Raw genomic sequence first — 24,450 nt, 5'->3', positions numbered from 1 at the left:
AGCGGCGCACTCTCCAGTGTGCCACCGGGCCGGCCCTATTTATTTATTTATTTTTTAAAAGATGACCAGCAAGGGGATCTTAACCCTTGACTTGGTGTTGTCAGCACCACGCTCTCCCAAGTGAGATAACTGGCCATACCTATATAGGGGTCCAAACCCATGGCCTTGGTGTTATCAGCACTATACTCTCCCAAGTGAGCCACGGGCCAGCCCCTAAGAACACAGACTTTAAAGAATTAGTTAAGGGCCGGCCCGTGGCTCACTTGGGAGAGTGTGGTGCTGATGACACCAAGGCCCCGCGTTCGGATCCCATATAGGGATGGCCGGTTCGCTCACTGGCTGAGCGTGGTGCTGACAACACCAAGTCAAGGGTTAAGATCCCCTTACCGGTCATCTTTTAAAAAAATAAAAAAATAATAATAAAAATAAAGAATTAGTTAAGGAAAGTCACTAAACAAACAAAAGTAACAACAACAAACCCTGGGAGGGTGAGGGGGTGGGTGGGTCTGATTGTCAGAGTAGCCTCATTATATTATTTAAAATGTCTAGTTGCCGGGCCGGCCCGGTGGCGCACTGCTATAGTGCGCCGCTTGGGAAGCGCGGCGGCGCTCCCGCCGAGGGTTCGGATCCCACATACAGACCGGTTCCCGCTCACTGGCTGAGCGAGGCGCGGGAGCAGCACCAAGGGTTGCGATCCCGTTGCCGGTCCCGGTCCGGTACGGGGGCGACGCTGAGGGTTGCGATCCGTTGCCGGACACGGAAAAAGACAAAAAGAAAAAAAAAAAAATGTCTAGTTGCCAACAAAATTATGAGACATGCAAAGAAACAAAAAAGTATGGCCCATACACAGGAAAAAGAAAATCAGTCAATAGAATCTGTTCCTGAGGACATTCAGACATTGGATTTACTAGACCCAGACTTTAAATCTGCTATATTAAATGTGTTCAAAGAACTAAAGAAAATCATATCTAAAGTACTATAAAAAATATGAGACTAATGACTTGCCAAATAGAGAATATAAATAAACAGACAGAAATCACGAAAAAGAACCAAATAGAAATCCTAGAGTTGTAAAGTAGAATAACCAAAATGAAAAATTCATTAGAAAGACTCAACAGATTCAAGAAGGTAGAAGAATTAACAAATTTGAAGATAGATTAGTTGAGATTATCCAGTCTGAGAAACAGAAAGAAAAAAGAATTAAGAAAAATGAACACAGTGTCAGACACCTGTGGGACACCATCAAGCATAATGACATACCCAGAAGGGAAGGAGAGACAGAAAGGCACAGAAAGAATATTTGAAGAAATGTTGGCCAAAAATGCCTCCAATTTGATGAAAGACATTACATATCCAAGAAATTCAATAAACCCAAATAGGATACAGTCAAAGAGATCGAAACTTAGACAAATCATAATCAATCTATCAAAAGTGAAAAAAGAAAATCTTGAAAGTAGCCAGTGCAGCAATTCACCAGGTACACAGGATTCTCAACAAGATTAGCAGAAGATTTCTCATCAGAATTCAAAGTGTGAGAGAAAAAAGGCAGTCTACAAAGAATTCTATACCCAACAAAACTATCATTCAAAAATGAAGGAAAAATTAGCACATTCCAGATCTAAGGAAAAACAAAACAAAACAGATTTGTCACTAGCAGACCTACCCTACAAGTAATAATAAAGGGAGCCCTTCAGGCCTAAAGGAAAGGGCACTAGAGCAACTTGGATCTACATGATTAAAGAGCACTGGCAAAGGTAACTATATAAGTAAATATAAAAGATAGTACAAAAGTATTTTTTGTTTGTAACTTGTTTCCCCCCTGTGATTTAAAAGATAAAGCAATAATTATAAATCTGTGTTAATGGGCATAAAATGTATTGAGATGCAATTTGTTTAACAGCACAAAGGAGGGATAGAAAATGGAACTATATAGGAACAAAGTTTTTTTAAACTACTGAAAGTTAAGTTGGTATGAATTTGAACTAGGTTTCTGTAACCTAAGATATTAATTGTAATCCCCAGGGGGAGTAAAGTCATGCAAAATGGTGAGAAGAAAGCTCTAGAGGCCAGTCCCTCTACCAAAACAACTAGTAAACTAGAAAAAAAAAGGATCGGAATCAACCATTTTGGAATTCTGGAGCCTAACTGGACACTTATAACAACCTGGAAAGTGCTTGATAAAGGGAGAGGCTGCTGATCTTTATAGTAAGGGTATGATGTGCATGAACCAGCTACTATTCCCTTTTCCTCAGCCCACTACAGGGGGGATGGCAGCCTACATTCCAAGAGCAGCTGGCTGGTGCTAGGGAAGATAGCAAGGACCTTCTCCTCCAAAAATGTGTGGTTGCATGCTTTGGTCAGTCTGGTGAATATCTGTGGGATTGGTGCCGACAATGCTTTGGTTTCAGTCCACTCAGGCTTTCCTTCTTCCCCACAGTATCCATCAGAAGATTTATATATCAGAAGATCCACACTGAGACACATTATAGTCAAATAGTTAAAACCTGAAGACAAAGAGAATTGAAAACAGCAATAGAAAAGCTGCTCAATAAGATTAATAGCTGATTTCTCATCAGTAACCTTGAAGGCCAGAAGTCAGTGGATGACATATTCAAAGTCCTGAGACTGGAACACCTTTTTCCCCCTTCCTCTATGGAGCCAGACATTTAAACTTTTGTCATGCTGATTACAGAGATAACAGGAACTGCAGTGACCACATACAATAAAGGATACATATTTTATGAAAATAGTTTGGAAAATACACAAATGAACAGCTGTAGCCCTCAATAAGCAAAGATTAGAAATCCCTGAGAAGTGGGAGAACCTGATTTCCAGCTACCACATTATAATATCTCTAATATCTAGTTCTTAACAAAAAAATGACAAAATATACAAAAAAATAAGAAAGTATGGATTATTCAGAGGAAAAAAGAATGACAAAAACCATTCTTAAAGAAGCCCGGATTTGGAATCATTACTCCAAGAATCTCAATGAACTCCAAGCAGGATAAACTCAAAGAGATCCACACTGAGACACATTATAGTCAAATAGTTAAAACCTGAAGACAAAGAGAATTGAATACAGCAATAGAAAATCTGCTCAATAAGATTAATAGCTGATTTCTCATCAGTAACCTTGGAGGCCAGAAGTCAGTGGATTACATATTTAAAGTCCTGAAAGATAAGAGGCTGTCATCCAAGAATTCTGTATCCTTTATGAATAAAGTAGAAATGAAGACATTTCCAGATAAACAAAAGCTGAGGGAGTTCATTACTGGTAAAACTGCCCTATAAGAAAAGCTAAGGGAGTATACTCAAGCTAGAAAAAAAGGACACTAGATAGTAACTCAAAATCATTAAAAGAAATAAAGAACACCGGTAAAGGTGAATATGTAGGAAAATATAAAAGCCAGTATTATGGTATTTTTGGTTTGTAACTCATCTTTTTTTCCTATATGATTTAAAAGGCAAATCTATAAAACAAAATTATAAATCTACATTAATGGGGACACGATGTGTAAATGTGTATTCTATGACAATAACAGTATAAAAGGGAAGGGACAGAAATATATAGGAGCAGAGAAAAGGACCAGAACAACTAACAGAAAACTAAATACTGACAGGTGCATCTGTGGGAGAGTGTAGGAGTGAAGCAGGAGACTGATGAAATCCTTGTGGAGCACGAAAGCCCAGGTTGGTGGCATAGAGAGGAGAGGAGCAAATGGCTCAGCTACACTTCTTCAATCAGTGAAGGAAGAATTTTCCCTTGTGGTGAAAAGGTAGGCAGAGAAACCACACCAACCCCCACCCTCACCCCAGAGGCCTGCAGATCCTTTGGCAGGACAGGCCCAGAGCCAAGTGTGGGGAGCGGCCTAGAAGACACACACTGCATCACTCTAGAACACCAATACAAATGGTGCACTCCCCACCCCCACCCTCATGACCCAAGCTGATGCAGGACATCTTGAAACCAGAGCATGCCCTGCCCTGGGGCCAGTAGCCACTGTGTTTCCCCAGTCTTAAGGCTCTGCCCTAGTTTCAGCGTACTCACACAAGAAGCTACGATGCCCTGATCCTAGTGGCTTGAAGCCTGGGTTCACAGGGGCTGTGACTCTAGTTCTGCAGTGTGGAAAGCCAATCCTACTCCTGCTGAACTGATGCACCCCCACATCCCTGGCCAGAGATCAGACAGGCACATCCTCCTCAGGTGGACCACCCTCAATTCCTCCCCTTACCTCCCCAGCCCCACCAGCTGACTGAATTGTGTGCACCTGAGCCCCCAAGCCAGAAAAACAGCTCATGGGTCTCTCCCTAACAAATGCGCCCTTGGACTATTGGAAATAAAGTGCATCCACCCCTTCCAGAGAAGAGGGGCCAGGCAGTTCCGTCCTGAACAGTCTTACCTAGCAGCCTTGCCAACAGTACCAGAAGCAGCTGGACAGGTTCCCTCACTGCAGGTCTGCCTACTGGCCTTACCAACAGTTGAGAATTTACTGGACAGGCCTTTTCACTGTAAGCCTCCCTAGTGGCCCTGCCCACCAACTGGTAAGTGGCTGGTTGGGCCCCCTTGATGCAGGCCTGCCTAGCAGCCTTGCTAACAGTCCAAGAAAAATCTTTGTACTAAGAGAGAAAGAAGGGCACTATATAATGATAAAGGGACCAATACAGCAAGTGGTTATAACAATTATAAATATATATGCACCTAACACTGGAGTACCCAAATATATAAAGCAATTATTATTTGCATCTGACAAAGGATTAATATCCAGAATATACAAAGAATTCAAACAATTTCATAGTAAAAAAACAAATAATCTGATTAAAAAATGGGCAAAGGAACTGAATAGACATTTTTCAAAAGAAGACATACAAATGGCCAATAGTCCACTTGAAAAAATGCTCAACATCACTAATCATCAGAGTAATGCAAGTCAAAACCACAATGAGGTATCATCTCACCCCAGTTAGGATGTCTATCATCAAGACAGAAAAAACTAAATGCTGGTGAGGATGCAGACAAAGGGGAATTCTTTTACATTGTTGGTGGGAATGTAAATTAGTACAGCCACTATGGAAAACAGTATGGATGTTTCTCTAACAACTACAGGTAGAACAACCACATGATCCAGCAATCCTGAAACTGGTTATATATCTAAAGGAATGGAAATCAACAAGTTGAAGGGTCACTTGCACTCCCATGTTTATCATGGCTCTATTGACAATAGGCAAGAGTTGGAACCAACCTAAATGTTCTTCAATGGATAATTAGATAAAGAAAATGTGGTATATATACACAATGGAATACTAATCAGCCATAAAAAATAATGAAATTCTGCCATTTGCAGCAACATAGGTGAGCTTGGAGAAAATGTTAAGTGAAATAAGCCAGGCATAGAAAAATACCACATTCTCACTCATATGTGGATGCTAAAAAAGTTGATCTCACAGAAGTAGAGAGTAGAATAGTGGTTACTAGAGACTGGTGGTGGTGGAAGGGAATGAGGAGGTGGGGAGATGGTGATCAGTGGATCCAAAATATTAGAGAGATAGGAAGATCCAGGGTTCTATAGTAATATAGGGAGACTACAGTCAACAACAAAGTACTGTATATCTTTGAGTATCTAGTCAAGATGATGTTGAATGTTCCTAAAACAATGAAGTAACAAATGTTTCAGGTGATGGATATACTAAGCAACCTGATATGATCATTGCACATAGTATGAATGTACACAAACATCATATTTTACTACATAAATATATACGATTATCATGGGTCAATTAAGAAAAATAGGAAAAAAAGAAAAATAGAGAGTAGAATAGTGGTTAGCAGAGGCAAGGAAACAGAGTGGAGTGGGGGCCAGGGAAATGTTGGTAGACTGGTACAAAGTTACAAAGTTACGGTTAAATAGGAAGAATAAGTTCTGGTGCCCAAGGGTGACAACAGCTGATAACTGTATTGTATATTTCAAAATAGCAAGAAAAGAGGATCTTGAATGTTATAACCACAAAGAAATGAAAAATGTTTAGGTGATAGATATGCTAACAGTTCTGATTAGATCATTATCCAATATATGTATATATTGAAACAAGAAAATGTACTCCATAAATGTGTACAATGGGAAAAAAATTTAAATAAAAAAAAGAAAAAAATATATATGTAGGAGTAGAGTGTTGGTATACTATTGAAACTACACTGGTTTTATTCAAACTAGGTTGTTTTAAGATCTTAATTGTGATCTCCAAGGTAACCACTAAGAAAATAACACTGCAATTAAGCAGAGAATGGCAGAATGGATTAAAAAACGTGATCCCACTATATGCTGTCTAGAAGAGACTCCATTTAGATACAAAGACAAAGAGGTTGAAGAGGATAGCAAAAAATATTCTATGCAAAAGAACTGGGGTGGCTATATTATTGTTGAACAAAATAGATAAAGCCAAAAAAGGTTAAAAAAGACAAAGTACATCACGTATTGATAAAAAGTTCAAGCCATCAGGAAGATATAAAAATTATAAACATATACACACCTAACAAAATATATGAAGCAAAAAACAGATAGAATTGAAGGGAAAAATAGATAATTCAACAATAATAGTTGAAGACTTTAATACTCTACTTTTCAATAATGGATAATTAAACAAAAGCTCAACAAGGAAACAGAAGACTTGAACAACACCATAAACCAACTAGACTTAACACACATCTTCATTCATAGAACAACACTTCATTCGACAAGAGTAGAGTACACATTCTTCTCTAGCACACATGGAACATTCTTCAGGATAGACCAAATGTTAGGCTATAATATAAGTCTCAATAAATTTTAAAAGACTGAAATCATACAAAGTATGTTTTCCAACCTCAATGAAATGAAACTAGAATCAATAACAGAAGAGAACTTGGGAAACTCACAAATACATGGAAATTAATGTGCTCCTAAATAACCAATGGGTCAAAGAAGAAATCACAAGGAAAATCGGAAGATATTCTGAGATGATGAAAATGAAAATACATCATACTAAAACTTACAGGATACAGCTAAAGCAGTGCTTTGCAGCTATAAATGCCTATATTAAAAAAGAAGAAAGAGCAATTAAAAAAAAAAGAATAAAAAGAAGAAGAAAAATATTGAATCAATAACCTAAACTTCTTAAGAAACTAGAAAAAGAGCAAACTAAGCCCAGAGCAAGTAGAGGAAAGGAAATAAATGAAGTTGAGATTAGAAAAACAACAGAGGGGCCGGCCCAGTGGCGCACTGGATAGTGCGCCGCTTGGGAGGCGCGGCGGCGCTCCCGCCCAAGGGTTCGGATCCCACATACAGACCGGTTCCCGCTCACTGGCTGAGCGGGGTGCGGGAGCAACGCCGAGGGTTGCGATCCCATTGCCGGTCCCCGGTCCGGTGCGGGGGAAACACTGAGGGTTGCGATCCGTTGCTGGACACGGAAAAAGACAAAAGACAAAAAAAAAAAAGAAAAAAAAAAAAGAAAAACAACAGAGAAGAATCAGTGAAACCAAAAGTAAGTTATTTGAAAAGATCAACAAAATTGACAAACCTTTACCTAGAGTGACTAAGAAAAAATAGAGAATACTCAAAGTACTAAGTCAGGAATGAAAAAAGGAACGTTACTACCAACCTTACGAAAGAACACCCCTTTTTTTGGTTACCCTAAAATGTAGTACCTTTGGTCTTCTTAAAGTTGTCATGTTTATACTCCAGACCTTCCACAGCTGACACAGAATGGCTTCTAGGCAACCCTCGCTTTAGGGATCTCTTTGAAGGAGAACATGTTTTCTGGTTGAAGAGATTTCTTCGAACTTTGGTCACTTCTAAAAGCATAAAAAAAAAAAAGAAAGAAAGAAAAAGAAGCCAAATATAATCACCAATAAATGCCATATCTGAGAAAAGAATGATATCCAAAATATAGAAGCTGCTTAAGGAAACTGTTCTACAGACTGACTGTTATATTCACATTTACTAATAAGATTTCCCTAAATAGTATACTCCATGGTGCATTAAAACTGTTTACTCCTACAAATTAAAAAAAAAATTATTATTTTGCATAAGGCAAAGGGCCCAATGTCACTTTTTTTGCATGTGGATATCCAGTTGTTTCAACACCATTTGTTTAAAAGACTATTCATTCCTCTTTGAATTATTTTGGCACTCTGGTTAAAAATTAAGTGACCATAATAAATGGTAGGGTGTTAATTCTTTTTTAAATGTTAGGTAGAAATCAGTAGTGAAGGCATCTAGTCCTGGGCATTTCTTTGTAGGTAGTTTTTTGATAACTAATTCAATCTTTTTTTTTTTTTTTGGTCTTTTTTCCGTGTCCGGCAACGGATCGCAACCCTCAGTGTTGCCCCCGTACCGGACCAGGGCCCGGCAACGGGACTGCAAGCCTGGGTGTTGCTCCCGCGCCTTGCTCAGCCAGTGAGCGGGAACCGGTCTGCATGTGGGATCCGAACCCTCGGGCGGGAGCGCCGCCGCGCTTCCCAAGCGGCGCACTATCCAGTGCGCCACCGGGCTGGCCCTAATTCAATCTTTTTACTTGTTATAAATCTATTCAGATTTTCTGTTTCTTCTTCAGTCTGTTTTCAATAGTTTGTGTCTTTCTAGGAATTTGTCCATTTCATCTACATTATCTAACTTGTTGGTATACAGCTGTTTACAGTATTCCATTAGAAATCCAATTTAAATCCAACTTTTCAGGAAAACAAGGAAGGCCCACCACATCACTTATTAAATTAGAAGCTTTACTAATTGTAAAATGGATATAATTCTTAGTAAGAGAATGGCTAATATAGGTCATAGATTTTTTTAATATATCCCAGTGTTAATGATTATTTTTCTCATTTTGAACCTTTTTCTCTGCTTTATATTCAGCTCAGCCTTGTAGAGAACCGTTCTTTTCAATTCCACAGATTCCATTCTTCTTCTTTTGACTACTTTACTAATCTGCTGGGTAATTTTAAATTCTCTTCCTGATTCCAGAGCATGAGAGTTCTGACTATCTAGACTCAAAGTTAGGAAAAATAGCTGAAAAGTCAAGAAATCCTTGACAAAGTTAGCAAGATGGCACCTTAATCTTAAGCAAATTAGTCTGGTGGAGGTGACTCAAAAATTCAGCAAAGGTGAATTCGTCTAAGAGCAGGTCATTTAAATAAAAACCACATAATCCAGGATCCACAAACTGGGAGCAGCCCTTGTGTTTACCATCAATAACACAAACATTAATGTTAAGGACACCAATAACACACACTGAAGTTTCAAAAAATGTTTCTCTGTCTCCATTATAAGAGTACCTGTTACCCGACTTAGGCAGTCTATGCAAATAACTTATAACCTGAAAGCCAAATCTGATTTGTTATTTTCTATTTTTCCCAACATTTTGAAAAGTTTAATATCTACAGAAAATTTCAAAGAATAAAATAAACATATGTCCATCACTAAAATTCACCAACTGTCAATATTTACTTTCTCCATCTCTCTCTCTACATATGTACAATTTTTCCTTCTGAATACTGGAGAGTAAGATGTGAGCCTCACAGCTATTCACTTCCCTATATATCAGCATGTACTTTCTAAGAATAAGGACATTCTCCTACATAACCACAATGCCAGTATTACACTTGAAATATTTTTAACATTGATACATTATCTAGCATACAATCCTTCTTCAAATTTCTCTACTTGTCTCAATAATATCCTTTCTAGGTTTTTTTTTTCATACTAAATTTAAGATGTAAGCAAGGATCATGGAGTGCATTTAGCTATCATGCTTAAACTGTTTCCATCTGAAACAATTCCACTGCCTCTTTTCTTTTTTGGCTTTCATAATAATGGCATTTTTAAAGATTTCAGGCCAGTTATTTTGTAAAATGCAGTATTTTGAGACCATGTGAGTATCTTATTTCCCTAGGGCATGGTATTTGGACATATTTTATTAACCAATAATGATATAAAGCCATAATTTATAATTGTATGCAGCTGCTTAAATACATGCAATCAAAATAAATTGGGCATAAATGCAGAAAATAAAGTATACCTTGCACTGTATCTTTCACTGGGAGTGGAGGCTGCTGAAGAGCAGGGCAAGAGTTCTCCTGAAAGATGAGAAAATCTAATAAGAAAATTTAAATAGGCATTCATTTAAAAGAATAAAAATTCCATGTGGAACTCTTTGACCCTTGCACTTCGCTTATACGGATCCATAACAGAAACAATAAAATGCACACAAATAGATATGTTCCAAAGACACTCACCTCCATTGTAATAATACAAAATAAGAAACACCATAGATACCCATAAAGAGTGAAATAAATTGGGCCGAGCCCGTGGCGCACTTGGGAGAGTGTGGTGCTGGGAGCGCAGCAGCCCTCCCGCCACGGGTTTGGATCCTATATAGGGATGGCAGGTGCGCTCACTGGCTGAGTGCCGTGCGGCCCATCTCAAAAAAAAAAAAATAGAAAAAAAAAAAAAAAGAGTGAAATAAATAAATTATACACCCATACAATGCAGACATTAAAAGAATAAGGAAGACCTATAAAAATGGATATAGAAGGAAGACCTATATATACTAACATAGAAAGAGATGTGTGATGGGGAAAAAGTTAAAAAAAAAAAAAAGGAATAATAAGTATAGTAGGTTAAATAATTTCTAATGATTATGTATATGTGTGTATATAACAGATACGTACAAACCTTTAGTGTTTGTTATTGGTATATATAGAAAAGGGACCGGGAATATACACAACAAACTGTCATTGGTGATTACTTCTAAAGAATGGATGGAGAAGGGACAATTTAACTTTTAACTTTATATAATTTCACTTTTTAACGATGGTCATGTATAACTTTTATACCTAAAAATAAGGGAAAAGCCATATTTATTAATTTGAGGGTAGCTATACTCTTAGGAGCATTTCTGTATCAAATTGCTGTTTACTTGCTATTATAGTAGAAAATTCAAGTCTAAACCTCAGGCGCACCTAAAAAAGGGAACAGTTTTTAAAAATATTTTTTGTGTATTTTTTCAATTATGCCATTGTAATAATTGAAGAATAAACTATCACACATGGGCAGAGATGTTATGAATGATCTCAATGACATAAGCAACACATTGTTGGTAAGACATGAAATATGATAATTCTTAGTCATTTATATTGGTTAGTAATAACTCTTTTAAAGAGTTAAATTACAATTATAAAAATATGTTATACATCTGATTTCCTAATACAGGGGTCAGCAAACTACAGCATGCAGAGTAAATCTGGGCCACTTTTGTTTTTGAAAATAAAGTTTTACTGAAACATAGCCATGCCCATTTGCTTACATTCTTGTATTGTCTATTGCTGCCTTCCAACTACAACAGAACTGAGTAGATATTACAGAGACTGTACGGCCTGCAAAAGCTAAAACATTTACTATCTCTTTACAGAAAAAGTTTGCCCACCCTTATTAATCCATATGACTGAAAGAAAAACTAAGACAGTATGTCCAGGAAGTACTGTGGGTGATTTTTAGTCATTGTGCTCTTTTGGAGTTAGGATATGAAAAAGAAATAAAAGACATTAATATAATTAATATATAAGTAATTAATATTATGTGTCTACAGTTATGCTACAAATTCACTATTTCCTGAGTTAACTATATTGATCCTTCAGAGGATACATTTATTCTATAAAAACTTGACCTCTGATGCTTTCAGTTAAAGAACTGTCACTTATCTATGATACTAATTTTGACATGAAAAAATATTCTTTATTAACCAAAATCAAATCCTGATCTCAGTAAATCTGGTCTTAAAGAAATAAATTGTCCTGGCTAACCTAAAACAAAAGTTTCAAAAGAGTGCTAGAAAGGACTGAAAATCATTATAAAGTCCAGTGAGAAAGGAGGTCTGACAACTTTTGGCCCTCCACTTTTGGATTTTGCACTCTTCAATCAGGATTGCAAGATATATAAGATTTGTGTCTTATTCACAGGTAAGGTACAGTAAGAAAGTGAATAAAGAGATTTCACCTCCAATTCCAAAGGAAAGTTACAAATATCTAGAAACAGAGAACAAACCACTATTGTAATGATTAATGCTTCTAAAGCTAGTTCTCATAGAAATTTTAACTCTTGGGCCAGCCCGTGGCTCACTTGGGTGAGTGCGGTGCTGATAACACCAAGGCCATGGGTTCGGATCCCATATAGGGATGGCCAGTTAGCTCAATGGGTGAGCGTGGTGCTGACAACACCAAGTCAAGGGTTAAGATCCCCTTACCAGTCATCTTTTTAAAAAAAAAAAGAAAAAGAAATTTTAACTCTTCTCAGATAGTTCATTCAGTCCAAAAGTTTCATTGCATTTTTAGTTTCCCTTTTTCCTTAGTAAGACTTTAATACCACTTGGTAAATAGATTACAGCTATGTTTCTTTTTTTACAACCAATAAAAACTTTAAGTCCTTATATCTACCACCACAGGAAAACCAATTACTACCTGGCTTCATGACAGTCATTGTCTTCTTTTTTCTTTTTAAACTTGTTACTGAACTTTCTTTTTTTTTTTTTGGTGGCTGGCTGGTACAGGGACCTGAACCTGTGACCTTGGTGTTACAAGGCTGTGCTGTAAACAACTAAACTGGCCAGCCCCTGAACTTTCTGAAATGCAACCAGATTGTATATTGCTTTTCAGTGACCTCTTTGCTTATTTTAGCTACTATTTTGTAAGTTTTCTTATTTACATTAAAGATTTTGAATTAATTTATTCATTCCTAATTTTTACTTACTGTTTTTCTTCAGATTACCCCTATCACACTTGGGTAAAATGGTTAATCTCTTACCAAATTAATATTTATTTATTTCTTGGATTATAGCTTTATACACATTCATAAAAACATTTAATATTATTTCTGTATCGTCCAAAGTCCATTTCCTAAAAGAGGAGAGACTGCCTTTCATTCTTATTTATTGTGTCAACTCAAGCAGAAAGATACAACTGTGTCTTTTGTCTACTGGAGATTACTTACATTTTTCGTAGCTCTCTTGGACACTTTGGGAATTTCAATTTGTCGAAGATTCTGCGAACCCTCTACAAAGCTTTTATGTCTTATTAATGGATTTTTCCTTTTAAAAACAGAAGTGGTCAAGACGCATTACATAGAGGTTACGTGCAGTTAAGTTAGAATGGAACTAGAGTCTAAAATAAAACATTATTTAAATAAAAGCCAGTTATCTTGGGGTTGGACTGGATTTATAACAAAACAAGGCAACCCCAGAATTTCCAAAAGTAATCACCATAAATTCAACTAGTTATTAACAATGAAAAGCATCAAGGGAAATTTTAAAAAGTAAGCTGAAAGCCTGAGCTTATTTCATAAAAGGCTCCTAGGTCCTGGAGACCCCATGTGGACAGTAAGGAAGGGCTTTGTGAACTGCAAAATAAGTACTATACGTTCCCTAAATACTGTAAAGAGTTTCAGATGCTGCTTGTTAAGAACTCCAACAGTTGGCTTCTAAGATTCAGACAACTATTAATTCAGTAAAGTATATGGACAAAGACAACTGAACTATGATTTAAACATGCCCTTTGTCAGAACTATAACTAACAGTGCAAGTAATTCCTTCTATTCTTCCTACCTTCTCTTCTTGGCTGATCTGGTACGGAGCTCCTCCAGTTGGTCAGATTCAGTGTTGCCTGGCACTGTGTGAGCACTTGCCAAAAGAGGCACAGAAAGAAGTGGTGATTTGTTCTCTTGTGTCATGGAGTCATCACTGAAAAAATCTGTAGGAAGGACACCAGCCAGCTTCTGAGGAATCACAAACCCTAGGCTGTTGTAAAGATTTCCAAGTGTCCTTGGGATAGAGTCAATATACCTGTGGAAGAGATTGGTTAATATAGAATAGAGAATTGCCATCTCACCCTCTATTCCGTCCCCCATCCAGCATAAGGAATAGTTCTTACAATTCCATAGTTCTTAGACAATACATATGTAGTTCTTGCAAAATAATTTTAAAGTTTAGTAGTCATCAAACTTACAATCTCAAAATTTCCTCCAGAAACTTTGCTAGGTATGCTGAGTCCTCAGTTAAACACACCATGCGCAGAAAATCTGTCACCTGAAGGAGAGTTAGAAAATTACCATGTGCCCTCTTCAGGGAATCTGAAAGCATCTAGAGCATATTCCCAATGGCACTAAGCTATAAACTTGCCTCCTCCACTATTTGCTCCATATCATCTGTACTTTCATATATTGAAGGGCATTGCAGGCACATCTCCAAACGAAGAAACACCTGAAGCTGGCACCTTGAGAAAAGAAATACTTGGTCATATCTACTTTGAGTGCCACTTAACTGAAAGCTCCTTCCTTAAGCATAGATCTGTTTACATAAGAAATTATAACCACAAAGGAAAAGAGCCACTACTTTCTCTAAACACTGATATGGTTATTAGGGAAATAGATACCTTGAACTACACATTAGAATATCATAAAAAATCAGCTACAAAAGCATCTTCAAGCAATAGGCAATCTACTTTAAACTGACACAAGCAAATCTCAGAGCTTTGTTTTGGAGTAACAGTAAACAAACAAAAAAAGGTAGTTACTTACTCTCTGACTTTGTCTTCCTTATCCAGTTTTTTCCCTAAATTCTGTCGAAGACTTTTGCTAGTTTTTAAGATGTTATTTTTCACTTGATTTAGGCAGTTCATCTGAAAATACAAAATTATTATATAGGAGAATAGAAAAGTTATCATTTCTAATTTTTTTCAGTTAATTAATGCCCTAAGAAGGGAAATACCTTCCCTTACAAATTTCCCTCTTCTCTTATTTGAGTGAAAAATACTGAAATGAATATTTTTCTTTTATATCTTTATATTCTTCTTTTATTACATGGCAAAAAAGTATCTGAGAGCAAGTGGGCATGGATATAGCAAGTCTATAGATTTGAACTACCTTAAAAGGAAGGTTCCATAAAGTAGTGACTGACAAGCTTACGTATTATAAATAACCCCTCCTGTTTGCTTTAGAGAGAGCCCAACTTTTGCCACTGAATGTGAAAAACAGTGATAACATGGTCTATAACAGTGGTTTGCAATGTTCCCAGTGCATAAACATCACCTACAGAGCTTTTAGAAGTACAGATACCCAGGTACCGACCCCAGAGATCTGTTTTCAGTTAGTCTGGAGGGAGTCAGGCATCGACGTTTTTAAAAAATGTTCCAGGTGATTCTAAAGTGCAACCAGGGTTAAAAACCATTGGCTTAATTCATGTAGCTAACATGCAGCTCAAATGAAGAAAGAGCTTTCCTTAGGAGAAAAGTACATGTGATTACCCTCGCTCACTTCATTTCTTTGATTTTTGCTTTACCAATTCACCACACCAACTTTCCAAGATCTGGAATTATACTCACCTTATCATTTTTGAATCATTTATGGCATAATAGACATTTTCCAAGACATATGAACCAAATTCACCAACAACCAACCAACCACTACATCTGTGACAAACAACATCCAGATTCTCTTACTTCTAATTCCTTGGTGCCTTTTGATTTTAGGAACACTTTAATGGTTGAGATCATGTTACGGGCACATGAATACATGACTTCTCCTGTGGCCACGGTCTTTTGGTAATTTTCATGTATGTAAGATAGTAGCTCCTCCTCAGTTTTAAAATCTGGGGAAAAAAGTATAATTGATTATCACATCCAGCTCAAGTCCTTGTATTATTTAAGCTAGTGGTTGTCAACTGGGAGAGATTTTTGCCTCCCAGGGGATGTTCACCCATGTCTGGATTGTCACAAGTGGTTGGGGGACTACTGACATCTAGTGTGTAGAGGCCAGGGATGCTGTTAAACATCCTGTGATGCATAAGACAGCCCCCACAACAAAGATTTTCCAGTCCAAAATGTCAATAGTGCTGAGACTGGGAAAATACAGAGATAAGTGATTAATTTTAAGGCTTTGTAAATCAAGTGTACATGTTAAAAGTTTAAGGGTAGGAAGAAATAAAACTGTCTTTGTTCACAGATGACACAATTGTCTATGTAGAAAATCTGAAAGAATCAACAAGAAAACTCTTGGAACTAACAAACGATTATAACAAGGCTGCAGGATACAAAGTTAATATATAAAAGTCTATCACTTTCTTATACACCCACAATGTACAAGTGGAATTTCAAATTAAAAACACTTTACTGTGTACATCAGCACCCCTAAAAATGAAATACTCAGGTATTAAATCTAATAAAATATGTACAAGGTTTACATAAGGAAAACTAAAAACTCTGAGAGAAATAAAAAAACTAAATAAATGGAGAGATATTCCATGTTCCTGTTTGGGAAGACTCAATATTGTCAGGATGTCAGTTCTTCCCAATTTATCCATTGATTCAATGCAATCTCAATCAAAATCCCAACAAGTTATTTTGTGAATATTGACAAACTGATTCTAAAGTTTACATGGAGAGGCAAAAGACCCAGAATAGCCAATTCAATATTGAAGGAGATAAACAAAGTTGGAGGACTGACACTACCTGACTTCAAGACTCACTATAAAGCTATAGTAAATGTGGTACTGGCAAAAGAATAGACAAGTAGATTAACGGAACAGAATAGAGGGTGCAGAAACAAACCCACATAAATATAGTCAATTGACCTTTGACAAAGGAGTAAGGCAATACAATAGATAAGATATATATTCAACAAATGGTGCTAGAACAATTGGACATCCACGTGCAAAAACAAAAACAAAAAAAGAATCCAGACATAGACCTTTCATCCTTCACAAAAATTAACTCAAAATGGATCACAGACCTAAATGTACAAAGCAAAACTATAAAACTGCTAGAAGATAACATAGGAGAAAATCTAGATGAACTTGGGCATGGGGATGACTTTTTAGATATAACACAAAAGGCACAACCCATAAAAGAAATAATTGATGGGCTGGCCCCATGGCACACTCGGGAGAGTGCAGCGCTTGGGTGCGCAGCAGCACTCCCGCCGCGGGTTCGGATCCTATATAGGGATGGCCGGTGTGCTCACTGGCTGAGCGCGGTGCGGGCGACACCAAGCCAAGGGTTGCGATCCCCTTATTGGTCACAAAAAGACAAAAAAAAAAAAAAAAAAGAAATAATTGATAAGCTGAACTTCATTAAAATTAAAAACTTCTGGGGCCGGCCCGGTGGCGCACTGGATAGTGCGCCGCTTGGGAAGCGCGGCGGCGCTCCCGCCCGAGGGTTCGAATCCCACATGCGGACCGGTTCCCACTCACTGGCTGAGCGGGGCGCGGGGGCAGCGCCGAGGGTTGCGATCCCGTTGCCGGTCCCCGGTCCAGTACGGGGGCAACACTGAGGGTTGCGATCCGTTGCCGGACACGGAAAAAGACAAAAAGACAAAAAAAAATAAAAAATAAAAAAAAAATAAAAACTTCTGCTCTGCCAAACACACCATCAAGAGAATGAGAACACAAGCCACAGACTAGGAAAACATATTTACAAAAAACGTATCTGATAAAGGACTTTTATCCAAAATATGAGTATACAAGGAACTGTTAAAACTCAGCAATACTGGGGCCGGCCGTGGCTCACTCGGGAGAGTGCAGTGCTGATAACGCCAAGGCCGTGGGTTCGGATCCCATATAGGGATGGCCGGTTCGCTCACTGGGTGAGCTTGGTGCTGACAACACCGAGTCAAGGGTTAAGATCCCCTTACCGGTCATCTTTTTAAAAAAACAACAACAACAACAAAAAACTCAGCAATAAGAAAACAACTTGATTTTAAAATAGGCAAAGGACCTGAACAGACACCTCACCAAAGAAGATATACAGATGGCAAATAAGTATATGAAAATATGTTCAGCATCATATGTCATCAGAGAAATGCAAATTAAAGCAAGGAGATACCACTACAGATCTATTAGAATGGCCAAAATCCAGAACACTGACACACCAAATGCTGGAAAGGATGTGGAGCAATGGGAACTCTCATTCATTGCTGGTGGGAATGTAAAATGGTATACAGCCACTTTGGAAGAGTTTGGCAGTTTCTTACAAAATTAAACATATTCTTACCATATGATCCAGCAATCATGCTCCTTGGTATTTACCCAAATGAATTGAAAACATGTCCACACAAAAACCTGTACAAGAGGCCGGCCCGTGGCTCACTTGGTAGAATGCGGTGCTGATAACACCAAGGCCGCGGGTTCGGATCCTATATAGGGATGGCCGGTTTGCTCACTGGCTGAGCGTGGTGCTGACAACACCAAGCCAAGGGTTGAGATCCCCTTACCGGTCATCTTTAAAAAAAAAAAAAAAAAAACCTGTACAAGGATATTTATAGAGCTTTATTCATAATTGTCAGAACTTGGAAGCAACCAAGATGTCCTTCCATAGCTGAATAGATAAACTGTGGTACATTCAGATAATGGAATATTATTCAGTGCTAAAAAGAATTGAGCTATCAAGCTGTGAAAAGACAGGGGGAACCTTAAATGCATATTACAAAGTGAAAGAAGCCAATTTGGAGAGGCTACATACTACATGATTCCAACTATGATATTGTAGAAAAGGCAAAACTATGGAGACAGTAAAAAGATCAGTGGTTACCAGTGGTTAGCGGGGAGAGAGGGATGAATAGAAAGAGAACAGACAAAATTTTTTATTTTTAGGCAATGAAAATACTCTGTATGATACTACAATGGTGGATACATGTCATTACACATTTGTTAAAACCCACAGAATGTAAAACAAGAGTAAACCCTAATGTAAACCACAGACTATGGGTAACAGTGATATGTCAACATAGGTTCATCAATTGTAACAAATATGAGAGTACTTCAAAAAGTTTATGGAAAGATTCATATTATATTTAATTCTATTTTTCCATGAACTTTTTTTTTCTTTTTGTCCTTTTTAGTGACCGGTAAAGAGATCGCAACCCTCAGTGTCGCACCAGCAACGGGATTGCAACCCTCGGGGTCGCACCCGCACCGCGCTCAACCAGTGAGCAGACTGGTCTCTATATGGGACCCGAACCCTTGGCGGGAGTGCCGCCGCGCTCCCAAGCGCCACACTCTACCGAGTGCGCCACTGGGCCGGCCCTCCATGAACTTTTTGAAGCACCCTCATGTACCACTGTGTTGTGCGATGTTGATAATGGGGGAAGTTGTGTGAGAGGGGGACAGCGGGTATATGAGAACTCTGTGTACTTTATGTTCAGTTTTGCTGTGAACCTAAAACTGCTCTGAAAAATAAAATCTATTAAAACAAATTAAGGGTAACCACTAATGGAAAAGAAATAATCTATATAACCTCCAAACCTAGCAGAAGGGAAAAATAGGAATAAAGGAAATTTGAGTAATCCCACAGAATACTGGAAAAGAAAAAAAAATAAAGAAAGAAAAAGCATGGTAAATAGCACAAAACAAGACATTAGAAATAAACCCAATCTAATCAGTAATTATAATAATTGTAAACATTTATTTTACAAGTAAACCTGCTAGTTAAAATATAGAAACTGAGGGGGAAGGGGAGAGATTGGATAAAGGATATAAAGAATAAGTATGATTTGTAACAATGAATATACTAATAAAAAATAAAATAAAATGAAATAAAAAGAAACTGTCAGATTGGATTAAAAAAATTTACGCTGTTTACATAAGATATACCCAAAACATAACAACAGAGAAATATTGAAAATAAAGGAATAGAAAAAAAAAAGATAGAGGCAAACACTAACCAAAAGAAAGCTGGTGTAGCTATATTAATACCAGACAAAATAAGCTTTAAGGCATAAAGTTATTAGGAATAAGTAAAAAGAATTATTACTCATTGACAAAAGACAGAATCACAAGGGCAATATAAACTTGTATGAACCTAACAAGAACGCCTCAAAATATATGATGCAAACATTGTATATATATATATATATTGATATAACTCTGTTCTCCATAAATTTGTACAACTATCCCAGGTCAATTAAAAAATAATAATAAGGGCTGGCCAGTTACCTCAGTTGGTTAGAGCATGGTGCTGATAACACCAAGGTCCAGGGTTCAATCCCTATACCACCCAGCCTTAAAAATCCAAAACCCAAACTAAACAAAACAATAAGAAAATTAAGAAAAAATATGGTGCAAAAATTGGCAGAACTGCAAGGGTATTTTGACAAATCTACACGGTGGACACTAATACAAACATTTCAGTTATAGATAAAAGAAGCAGAAGGAAACAATTACTAAGAATGTTGAATATTCGAACATTTATAAATTTGATGTAATGAACATATATAGAACCAGGTACTCAACAGTTAGAGAATACACATAATTTTCAAATACACATAAAATATTAACAAAACTTAACCACATATTGGCCAAATTTTCAGCAAATATTAAAGAATCAATACCTTACAAGACACATTGAGCACAGTCCAAAAATATGAAGAACTAATTATAAAATAAAACACTCCCTTATATTATGGATGTCAGAAAATATTTAAAACTACGTATCAAAGAATTTATACTTAAAGGAATATTTCTAGACAAATGATTATTTTTGTAAAGAAGATAAATTAAAAATCAATTAATTATTAGATAAGGGTCCAATATAGGAAGTAACAGAAGAGAGTCAAGCCAAAAAATAAAGGCAGGCAGGCAATAATAAAGATAAAACAAATGAATTAAACAGAAAACAAAGAAACAATAGCAATCAATAGAAACAAAAGATGGTTCTTTGAAAAGCCAGGTAAAATAATCTATAGCAATATTGAACAATTAAAAAAGAGACAGAAAAGGCATAAATATTAGAAATGAAAAAATATAGCAAAAATTCAAAATACTACTAAGAGGTAAGGTCAAGTTTCATTTTTTCCATAAAAATGTTCTGCTGTTCCAGCATCATTTGTTGAAAAGATTGTCCTTTTCCCCACTGAATTTATTGGGCCATCTTTGTCAAAAATCATTTTACCACTGTTGTGCTGGTCTATTTCTGGACAGAACCTAGTGCAGAAATTATGCTACTACTGCACTGTTATAAGTACCATTGGTTATGTTTTTGCTCTCCCTTGCATGTGTCATCCATATTCTCATATACCTTTACTAGTTCATTAAAAATGTTCTGTCTCACTCAAACTCATTGTCATCTATGGATGACATTCCACAGGAAAAAAAATCTTGCAAGGAGCAGAAAACTTTCACCCCAGAATTTTCAAAAGAACTCAAAGGACATCATGCAATTACTGCCCAAAGTTTATAAGCTATGGTCACAATCACCTTACAGGACTGGCACCACCCATGTGAGTTAAGAATGCATCCTGAGAATAAGAAACACACTGTAATTCAATCTATTTAAAAAAAAGAAAAAAGAGCAAACAGGAGAATAAAACCTGCTGGACTAAATTCTTCTGCCTACCTTCGAAAGACATCAATAATCTAGCCATAGATTACTCGTGAGCCTTTTTCCTCTCCCTCTATTCACAAATGTAAAACCTCTTCAGCTACCTGTCCTATGGCCAAGTAATGGCCCTCCTTCTTTGTGACTTTGCTTATGCTAATCTCCCATCTGGAATGCTCTTCTAAGCCTTTCTGCCTTATAAACTCTGCTCATTCTTGCAAGTCTAACCTGGGCCCCACTAGCTCTTAAGAAGCCTCCACAGCCTATTCCAGCCCTGACCTTCCCTTTCTTAACTTCTAGTCTGGTCTTTACTTCCCAAATGGGCATATATTTTCTGTTTTAGACTCTTGGCTCTCTTATATATTAGTTTTGTTAGTTCATCATATATATGTCTATATATATTAATATATACTAGTTTATTAGCTCATTAGTTTGATCTTCGTAGCTAAATCATAAATCTAAGAATATGACATTTTTTTAATTATTTATTGTATTTGCCATAACACACTTTTGAGCCTGTAGCAATGTAGCAGATATTCAATAAGTTAATTGATATGATTAAAACTTATTTAAAAATATGAGGTGTACAAAAGAGTACACATAGACTTAGACATCAAAATGCTATAGAATGGAGGAGTACCTTTAGGTTTAGAACTTCTTAATGCTCTTCCTCTGTCTTCTAATTTATCTGCTGTTCTTCCACTGGCTATCTTTTGGAACCCTTTTTCCCCAGCTGCCTCCGGACTGCCATCTGGATGTAACTTCTGAGCCTTTACATTCAGCCTTGCAACATTCAACATCTTTAAGGAACGGCACATGGTATTCATCTTCTGCCTCACTGGAGTACGAGGGACACCTCCTACCCAAACGACATCATGAAAAGAAAAGTAAATTAACTTTCACTTCTGTGGAATCAAGAACTACTTAAATGTAGATTACTGTGAAAGAATATTGAAATGAAGTATATATTTGCAGAATGATCTGAATTAGGTAGTTCTTGGATCTCTCTCTACCCACAACACAGAGCAGAAAGAGGGCCCTTCTATTAACTGAAGATTAGGAACTAAATATCTCAATGTGATTATATGATTTTTTTCCATAAGGCAAATGCCACAACAGACTCATTTTGGTGTTACCATGGCCACAGGGTTGTGATGAAACTTTTCTAAAAGACAACTTAGCAATTTGCATCAAGAGCCAGTTTTCATACTCTTTAACACAGTATCTTGTTCCTGGGAACTTCTGCTAAGGAAGTCACACAAAGAACAAATTATGCATATGTACACGGTAGTATTAGTTCTAAATGACAAAAACTGAAAATAAGCTAAATGTTCAACAACACGAGAATTCTGTAAATTTTGTTAAGCAATAAGGTAGAATAATAACTAAAAAGGCAAGGTAGCAGATGAACAAATATAATCTGAATACAAAGTTGTATTTAAATTTCTTCAATAACTAAAAATGAAGATGGTTTTATTCATTAGGAAGACAGGATTGTGGGTGGTTTTTAAAATTACTATTGGATTAATGTAATTATTTTCAAATTTGAAATATAAGAATTTGCCCTTCTTTGTTTAGTTACCATTTCAGCCCCATTTCAGGGAATGTCAGTCTTTAAAAACGTACAGTCTCGGGCCGGCCCGGTGGCGCACTGCGATGGTGCGCCGCTTGGGAAGCGCGGCGGCGCTCCCGCCCGAGGGTTCGGATCCCACATACAGACCGGTTCCCGCTCACTGGCTGAGCGAGGCGCGGGAGCAACGCCGAGGGTTGCGATCCCGTTGCCGGTCCTGGTCCGGTACGGGGGCGACACTAAGGGTTGCGATCCGTTGCCGGACACAGAAAAGGACAAAAAAAAACAAAAAACAAAAAAAAACCGTACAGTCTCAAAGAAGACTGCCTTAGAAACAGCCTTTCTATGTGCCTACGTTTCTTTTTGCTGTCTTCTTGATTAGCTACAGTAGATTCTTCACGAGATTTTCTCTGGTACAGCTCGGACAGACAACATGTTAATTCACTTTCAGTTTTGGAAGACTCTTCCTTATTAGCTGAGGCAGCCTGTAGTAACCTGTAAAATCAAGATATCTGATATAAAACCAAAATTCTCATTTTCCAAAATGCTTTAAAATAAAAACAATAGCAAAAAAACCATTATCTTTTTAGAAGCTAATCGAAAAATGTTCCCACAGGATGCCTTCAAAAATATATTTTCTCAGGAGGGAAAATGTCCCTCTTCTCATTTTTATTTGAAAAAACTCATGGGCCAAAGCTGCCTTGTTCACAAAACCATTAATTACATACAATATTGACTTATTAACAGGATTCTTCATGAATAAGGGTACATGTCTAATTATGGCAACTATTTCACTTCTGGGCATCTATAGTTATTGTTTACTCAGTTTCCATACATTAAAGTACAAGATGATGTAATATAGTGTACTAAGTACTGCAATGATTTATGAATAATTCTTATTATTTGGGATTGATAAGAAGAGGAGGAAGTGAGGCAGGGAGGATGATTAGTTATTAAGTGCTTTTCCACCTAGAGCTGAATATCAGTCATTAAGGAAATTATGAAAAAATACAACATTCAAAATGTATTATTTGTATTTCAGTATCTTCCATTATCTGGTATCATCTGATTAAAACATGGGAGAAAGTTATGGTGACATTAGCTGAACAAATATCACAGGTCAGAATATGTGCTGGAGCTATCAGCTTCATAAATGCAGCAGGTCTGAAGCAGATTAATTCTCCAAAAGTGCACTGGTGTTTCCTTTAACAGTGGGGAGGGTTTGCCTTTTTTTCTTTTGTTGTTAATTTTTAAAAACACATGAACCTTTCAAATAGAAAATAGAAAGCAATATGAAATAGACAAGTATGTACCTCCCATCAAGACTAAATACTTGTTAATAGTTTGCCATATCTGCTTCAGATCTTTTTTTAAAGAAATTAAGCATCATAGACACAACAAAAGCCCCACTCCATCTTTTTCCAACCCTTCCTCCCAGAGGTATTCCTAGATTTTTGTGTATCTTATTTATAGAGACATATATATGTAAACAAAACCA

The 24,450-nt window shown here is 37.0% G+C and overlaps 1 protein-coding gene across 1 annotated transcript in view; it reads right to left on the bottom strand.

Moving 5' to 3' along the window:
• The window catches only part of TICRR (TOPBP1-interacting checkpoint and replication regulator), a 52,790-nt gene that overhangs the window by 12,054 nt on the left and 16,286 nt on the right, over nucleotides 1-24,450 (bottom strand). Inside the window, exons 6-15 of the mRNA XM_008595046.1 lie at nucleotides 23,308-23,447; nucleotides 22,023-22,241; nucleotides 15,515-15,663; nucleotides 14,595-14,695; nucleotides 14,197-14,290; nucleotides 14,024-14,103; nucleotides 13,624-13,860; nucleotides 13,014-13,110; nucleotides 10,048-10,105; nucleotides 7,682-7,828 (exon numbers count right to left, since the gene is read on the bottom strand). Coding sequence (XP_008593268.1) covers nucleotides 7,682-7,828; nucleotides 10,048-10,105; nucleotides 13,014-13,110; nucleotides 13,624-13,860; nucleotides 14,024-14,103; nucleotides 14,197-14,290; nucleotides 14,595-14,695; nucleotides 15,515-15,663; nucleotides 22,023-22,241; nucleotides 23,308-23,447 — 1,322 coding nt within the window. The remainder of the gene's footprint in view (nucleotides 1-7,681; nucleotides 7,829-10,047; nucleotides 10,106-13,013; nucleotides 13,111-13,623; nucleotides 13,861-14,023; nucleotides 14,104-14,196; nucleotides 14,291-14,594; nucleotides 14,696-15,514; nucleotides 15,664-22,022; nucleotides 22,242-23,307; nucleotides 23,448-24,450) is intronic.

This window comes from Galeopterus variegatus, unplaced genomic scaffold (genome assembly GCF_000696425.1).
Source record: "Galeopterus variegatus unplaced genomic scaffold, G_variegatus-3.0.2 Scaffold14, whole genome shotgun sequence".
Classification (NCBI taxonomy): domain Eukaryota; kingdom Metazoa; phylum Chordata; class Mammalia; order Dermoptera; family Cynocephalidae; genus Galeopterus; species Galeopterus variegatus.
Note: the sequence above shows the minus strand (reverse complement) of the source record. Positions and strands in the feature narration are given on the sequence as shown.